Here is a 7,789-nt window from a genome sequence, read left to right on the forward strand (position 1 = left end):
TGAATTCAGCACATTTCTGAAAAGTTTATTTTATATGATTATACTTCATTAGTTTTTTTAAGTGACATTCTTAAGTAAATTTGGCTCATTTCCAGGTTAATACGCGTCATCATGCCACATCTAGAGGTTATATAACTTGCTTAATTAAAAAAAAATATGACAGTTTATTCAAACACATATTTAATATATTTTTAAGAACTTTTTCATAATTTAAAACAATGTTTGTTTGGAAAAGAAATTACACAAAGTGGAGTAATAAACTTGAATTTCATACTATACACTAACGTAATACAAATCTTTATTTCACAAGGCAAAAACAGTCTATATATGTTTTTCTGCCTGTCACGTTTGTTTGGCTCTCTGCATTGGAGCGGGAACATCAGCAGCATTATGGAGGAACTCATAGAACAGTTTAGCATTGTTAATATTTCCAAGTATTTTTACCAGCTCTTTCTGGCTGAGTTTAGCTAAATCTGCCAGGCTGTCTGCATTCTTTATAAGACTCCTGTAGTTTTTTGTGTTGACACCAGGCATTTTTAACAAGAAGTCATAAGGTCCGGGGTTGTAGATGTCTGCAGATTCAGCCACCGTGTCGGACTCTGCTGTGACTGCCTGCGCTGCTGTGGCGTCAGGTTCGGGACGACCTTTTTTGAGATCTAGGAACAGGTCAGCTGTGGCATGCGGAGAGGGACACCAGAGTATCCGGAGCCGGGGGAAATGCAAGGTGAGCAAAGTCAGTTTCGAAGAAATATCATTGGATGATATTTCATGGTGAAAATCCGTACGGGCCATTAGGGAAAAGGGTTTTGTTGGGTCAAACTCAATGAGAAGCACCGGTTTCCTGTAGTAGCGGGTCATTGACAGACACTGAGTGTAGAGGCGGCCGCTCTGCAGTGAGCCTATCAGATCGCTGACACTCTTGCGCTCAACACACGTGTCTGGGCTCAAGATGTAGTCTCCCACTTCTAGGGTGACGGGCTCGATGTCCAGTCCACGGCGGTGCAGCAACGAGGGCAACTCACTGCGGAACTCACGCATGTCCACAATCACTCGTGACGGCTCTTTGGGCTGCTCCTGACCTCCTGGTTATTGGACAGGAAACCAGGATTAAAACACGCTTACAAAAGAAAAATAGCCTCTCTCCCTGAGGAGGGTGGCTAACATTATAACTCCTCCATAAACATATCAAATCAAAACAAACATGCCTGCTTTGCATGAGTTGGTCGTAGCATTTGCAGATTCCATATTTCTTGCGAGGTCCAAATTGGTATCTTCTCGCCCCTCTCTCTCCTCTGGTATGACCATTGTAGCCTTTTCCCTGTAGAGACAGATATGTTAGAACACTAATGAGCCCCACACATCAGCCCATATTGAAGACTCAGAGAAATGGTTCTGACCTGATTAGGTGCTCAAAGGCTTTCTTCTCCTTAGAAAGAGCCGTCAGGTACTTTTGCTCTTCAGTTGAGCCTCCATAGATAAGGAAATAAACCCGCAGTGGTTTTCCAGGCCGGCACGCTTTGTAGATTTCCAGCTGGCGAACAAAACTGAGCTCGGCATCGTATAACACCACAAAACTGGGCTCCACCTCGTGCAGCACACGTGTCAGGCTGTGGGGGTCCGTGAGGCCTTTCAGTGGGTGGATGACAGTCAGCGGTTCCTTTAGAACCCCGTAATAAGCGTCTGATGACAATTCTAGCTCCAGCTCTTCTTCCTCTTCTCCATCCTCTTCATCTTCATCCCCACTGCTCCCCATTACTGCCCCTCCAGCTGGCTCCTCTTTCCCCATCATCTGGGTCAGGGTCAGTGATGGCCTTTTCTTGCTCTTTATTGATTTTGTTCTTTTCTTCTGTTCAGATTCCTTCCTCTTCTGTCCTTTGTTAGTCCTGTCTTTGTTTTTTTGGTCCAAATCCAGCTCAAACCCAGCAGAAGTGGCAGAGTCCCGTTTACCGACGGTGCGAGCGTAGAGTCGGTTTAGCAGCCAGTCAGAACCGTGTTTGATGTACTGCTGAAGCTGGGCACAAGTCCTGTCATCGCTGGCACAGATCAGCACGTGACCTGAAGGTGACACCTTATTAATATACCAAGGATAAAAGAGTGGCTTAGCTATTGGTGATTTGGCATTATAAGAACCTTTCACTTCACAGTTTCTTTCTTCAATTTTAGTACGTTCACACAAGAATGAAACCTGGATTTATGCTTCAGCGTTTTGCAAGCTTTTACAATTGTAAACTTGTGCTGGTGTTCTCTACTTATATTACAGTACACAAAGGAGCACACCAGGAAATATATAAAAATATCTGGCTCTATTTTTGCTATTTCAGCTGTCGCGCTTATGGAAACAATCACCTGAGCTCCTGTTTCCTGCTCCTGCCATTTCAGAGTTCTGACTAATGTTACAAATGAGGGCAGAAAAATGGTCCTACAGGAAAACAGTTCCCAGGGGAGCCGCCATTTAAATGGGTTCCTCTGATTATGCTGTCAAAAGCACCTATAAGATATTAGCCCCTATGATAGGTTCCCTGTTGACAGCTACACATCTGTCTGTCCTGCCTCATGGACACTGACTGTAGGTGCTCTTGCAACATCTGGAGAACTGGAATCTCCTTATTAGTAGTTTCGTTACAGAGCTGTGCGGGAGTTGCTCAATGTTGTGATTTGATGGCACATGTTCAGCAAGGTCCATACACACTTACAGCACTGTCTGTAGCAGTTTAGATCAGACTTTTAAGTAACAGCCAAGTAAACCCCATTATAATATCTAGACAAGAGGATAAATATTGCCCAGAGAACCTTTACAACTGCTTTTACCTTGTTCATGCTGAGAGCTCCTGTTCTCTCTCTCAATCTCCTGTAGTACTTCAGTGAGAGCCTCCCACTTAGGGCTCTTCTCCAACACAAGTTCTCGCTTCACCTCTGGAACACAGAAACATGCAATTAATTCTACTATAAGTCAGTCTGAAGACATTAAAGAAATTGTCTGTCACATGTTGTATATATTGATTATTTACCAGCGACAGAAGATGACTTCTGTTTCTCTGTCTCCGCTCCTACTTTCATTTTCTTCTTACTGTCAGGGATGTGATAGACTCGTGCTCTAGCATTTACAAACATGGAGTTGCTGGAGTCGAGGAACAACCACCCTGAAATTCAGTAACAAAAACATATGAAAAGAGGAGGACAAATGATAAAAATCAGCCATATGCTATTGTAGTTTACCTGAATTAGATCCAAAGTTCTTTTGGCTGGAACGGAGCGACTCGAGCAGATTGAGGAAGGTTACACAGTCATACTGGGTAAGGTAAAGCGAGAGCACCCTCAACACCTTCAGATCATGGACTAGGGCCTTCGTTTTTGCTCCTAGCTGGTGCCACAAGGGGTCCAGATAGTGACGGATAGTCTGAATGAGAGAATTTTTTAACATTTCGCATTTTACAAACACAACCACATATAAACTCACATACAAATTAATAAAACTAGAGTCTAAAAAAAATTGTATTTCCAGTTTTTCAGGGAGTGCTGCAAAGGTTGCGTTGCAGAGATATTTGATGTAGAAGCTTGAACATTTCTTTGGATTGGGCAATTACAAAGAAAAATCATTTGGGAAAGCATTGGGGCATTGCTTGTTTTTGAACTCCATACAAACCTTGTCAAAAGAGTTTCCTAATGTGTTCTCCAAGGAGAAGTCTTCAGCTTCCAGTGTAGGGTTGAAGCGTTTGAGTTCTTTCAGACAGGCACTCATGATCTCCAGGATGGCACTTTGGATGGCCCTCATAGCTGGTGTTAGTGACACATGGAGCTCCACAACCTCCGGCTTGTGCCGGTCCAGAGCTGTGTTAACTGAAGCTTGAAACCTGTGGCAGGATAACAGAGCCATTCAACCATATCTCTAAATATAGCTAATAACTCCTGAAAAAAAGCTGAAAAAGATATTCCAACATGCCTAGGCCACAAATAAAGTTTCTTGACAAAGAGGTTCCTCATCACACGTTCCACCTGGCAGAATCCAGAAGAGAATGCGGTGGCTTTGTCCGTGAAAGCTTTAATGAAGCCCGTCTTGTTCTTCTGTCTAAACAGACGAAGGATGAATGCCTCCTGACACGACTCAATGATTTTATGAGCACGATACACCAGGATTCCTGAGGGGCAGTACAAAAGATGGTAGCCTAATTTCAAGCACTACTAGTGAATGGTAACAATGATGCAAATAAATTCAAAAAGATAACATTAAAAACAGCTTACTACTCCTCTACCATGTATAGTAAAGTCAATATCTTATACTCTGATAATTTCCTCATATTACATTAATTATTTGGGCTGTTGGACTTCTGTTCTCATAGTGTACTTGCAAATGGATCATGCGCTGTGATGCCAAGGTTATAATTTTTACTTTGAAAGCTCCCAACCAGCAAAAATTACAGGATGCTAATTTTAGAAACCAAAAAATGTAAAATAATCTCATGAATACAAAATATGACAGAAAAGTTGCTTTTATTATATATGATGTCTTCTGACCTGTTATGAGCTGAGCAGGGATGCGGTCCGTCAGGAAGTCGACCACAAGAATTCTGCTGGTGACAAACAGCACTCCTCCTTCAGTGTAAACATTATAGCGCTCAGTGTTCTGGATGTCACTGGTTACTGTCCTGGGCAGGTGGGTCACACCCTCCATACGCAGCTGCTCAGTAAAATACTCCTGTGGGCAAAAGGCTACACTTAGAGGAAGGATCTAAATTATATTGGTTGGTTAACAATGACAGTGTAAGGATCGATTTTCAACTTATACCCGACAGTGTGAGTACCATAGCAACCGTAGTAAAGCCATAGAGTTGTCATTCCTGAATGAAATAAAGCCATCACATATCTGCTGCGGTCAACTATGCTCATGACTTAGTGGTTCATTGTTGTCTGTGTGGTAAAATAAAATAATAACGTTTTCATCCAAACCGATTTGCATTATTTCACTATTCTTCAAAAAAAAAAACAACCTCCTGTAACTAAAAAAGGCCCGTGTGTAGTAATGAAGGTACCTGTTCAGGTGTGGTCGTGTTGAGCAGAAGGACCAGGCTTCCCTGCTCTGAGTAAACCCGCATGAACTGCAGAAGGATGCGGTCAATCCCCATCCCCTCCGCCACTACCACAAGTCCATCACTACCAAACAGACTGAGAAACAGCTCGGTTTCAAACTCCAGCAATGGACCCGCCATGTTAGCAGAGCTTTTTCTGCGAAAAAATATATTTGCTTTCGTTTAAAAACACATTAAATGTCAGCTAACTGTACCAGGCACCATTGAAAGGCTACAGTTATCTAATGTTTTGAAAAGGCATCCGGTCATGTGACACCAAAAACGATCACAAAAACTACACATTCAGTAATGATGCCACTGCCGCCGCCCAGCGGCACGGAGTAGTACAGCAGCTAAAACATTAGCTCAGCATAAAACACATTTAAATGGAAATTATTGGTTTTTTTCGCAGTTTTGATTTTGTAAACAAATCGTGTTCTGTTACTTTCTATACAAGTAAAATTTACAAATTCTTGAAAATGATTTCATTGTGACGCTATCAAACTCAAGGTGGGACCAGTGATTTGATTGAGCTGCAATGTGGGGCGAAAAAAACACAATGGTAAAAAAAAATGGATCAACTAAATCAATCAGGTAGTACCATCCAAAATGGAAAATATAATAAAGTAGGACAATGTCGGAAAAGTGGACATGGACCCCAGAAAAAAGGGCATTGGATGCATAACTGCTAATGAGCCCATGTCACTATAAACAATGAAATTTATCCATATTTTATAATATTGTGACAATAAACTTTGGAGGCCCTCAGCCGGAAATGTTTCTGGTACATCAATCAAGTACATACCAAGTATCAGTAAAGCCGTGGGTGATGACCTACAGTCTGTGCTAACAAGTACCATCATAATAAGTTATTATGATTTTATTATTCAGTCAGCACAGGGGCTGTGGACATTTGGACAGGGGCGCTGGCCCCTGTAGGCCCCATTTAGAGTGTGTGTCAGCCAACATTTCTGTGGCAGACTTGCCTGTCGTAGATTTGACATTTATGAATACAAACAGGTTCCTGTGACCTCTAAATCTCATTTCTTGTAATGGACATGTGTTTTGAAGAACGCTGCATGGCTGACTTTAAATATCTGGACAATAACCTAATTAATTCCAATGTTATTTTCCGTGAAATGATTCAACGTTGCCCTCAAAAACAGCTATAATTAATACACTGGAGTGAGTGTGAACTTTCATCAGAGTAAAAGACAGATTTGGAAATTAATAAGCACATGAATTAATGCCCCAACAGACTGTCTCCTCCATCACTGATGGATTTAATTAATACCATCAACACGTCAAAGATAAAGAAATATGAAAAATTGATGCTGCCAAAGCTCTGAGCAATTCACAAATGTGCACCCACAATTAGACTGCCACAATAATCCAAATGTGAAACTAGAGAATAGATGCACCAATCTATCGTGGTGGATTTGCGCCTTCGATTATGCAGCCAGGATCAGCCAACGTGAAAACAAGCCCAGTGACAGGTGAATGATTGACAACTATGCAGACAGAGCGACGGGTGGCTTCCTCTCCAAAAAGTCTGCAAACTTGTCACATTTCAGAAAGTCCTCACACAGTATCGCAAACGCTGGATTTTCGCAACGACCTGTAATATGTGTCTTTGAGTGAAATTCCTGACAAACTGCAGACATGCTGACTCAGGAGATACAGTGAGCGGGGAAGTTTAGAAAGCGCAGACGCTCTAAGATACACATCTACACACCTAAGATAACCCTGGAGGGAGCCAAGGCCGTGAAGCCGCCTCGCCTCGCCAGTGTGATGACACCGTGCAAGGTTCAACCTAACAGGCATCATGGAAAACTTGGAGGAATCGTTTCCAGCAGGAAAAAAAATTGAAATCTGACGCTGCGGTTGCCTCAGAAATAGGAGGATTGAATCTTATATGTCCCGATAGCTGAGATTTGCCTGAAGTATGGACTCCATTACCCTTTTGTACATCTGTTGTGGGGTGTATGTCCTAAAGCGCATACATTAATTATAGCGATGTCATCCATTTGTGCTCTTGGCGGCACAGTCGATGTGCCATACCTTCTACTGCGCCAACAGCTGTTGGAAAAATCATGACGCATGATGGGACTGAGGGAGTACAGAACATCGGGTACATCTCCTCTCCCTTGAACTGCAGCTAGGCTTCTGTGTACCAGAAACACGCTGCAAATCAAATGGGCGCAGAAGGAAATGAGGGCAATTTGATCGAAGGACATTTGATTGTGGTCGAGGAAGCAAATGATGTTGCTGAAACTTGTTCTTGTGCTGCTGTTTCACTATTCCTGTGTGTTTTTGTGGCTCTCTACTACTGCATTTTTTCTCCCATTCTGATGGTGTCTAACGGTTTCTCGCTAACACGAATCTATCAGCAGCTCTGACCTAATGTGGGAGAGTTAATGCAGGAAATAAGATCCTGATGGTAAATCTTTCTTGTGAATGTAGGCCAGGGGTCTTGTCAATGCAGAGCCTCCAAGCTGTGAGCTCTGCAGCATCAAATCAATGGTTGATTCCCAAGAAATTATCAGGTGGTTTGTTAAAGCAACAACACAACTATCAAGACATAATCCATTTTACCCCTCTTTCCATCAAGTCTAGTGCCATCTTTGTTAAAATGTGGACATTACTATTAGAAAGTATATGAATTAATTATGAATGCGTAACTCCAATTTGCTTTGTTGTGGGAGATTTTTGAGTCAAACATACTC

At 42.2% G+C, this 7,789-nt stretch overlaps 1 protein-coding gene across 1 annotated transcript; it reads right to left on the reverse strand.

The window, feature by feature from the left end:
• Positions 1-163: 163 nt before the first annotated feature.
• ercc4 (excision repair cross-complementation group 4) lies at positions 164-5,335 on the reverse strand. The gene is made up of 10 exons (XM_057033538.1): positions 5,028-5,335; positions 4,513-4,693; positions 3,941-4,136; positions 3,644-3,851; positions 3,217-3,397; positions 3,009-3,140; positions 2,809-2,913; positions 1,398-2,055; positions 1,206-1,318; positions 164-1,082 (listed from the first exon to the last, which is right to left on the reverse strand). The coding sequence occupies exons 1-10, from the start codon at positions 5,202-5,204 to the stop codon at positions 343-345; spliced, it is 2,691 nt and encodes an 896-aa protein (XP_056889518.1). The 5' UTR covers positions 5,205-5,335; the 3' UTR covers positions 164-342.
• Between the last annotated feature and the right edge of the window lie 2,454 nt (positions 5,336-7,789).

Source organism: Takifugu flavidus, chromosome 1, assembly GCF_003711565.1.
Source record: "Takifugu flavidus isolate HTHZ2018 chromosome 1, ASM371156v2, whole genome shotgun sequence".
Lineage (NCBI taxonomy): Eukaryota > Metazoa > Chordata > Actinopteri > Tetraodontiformes > Tetraodontidae > Takifugu > Takifugu flavidus.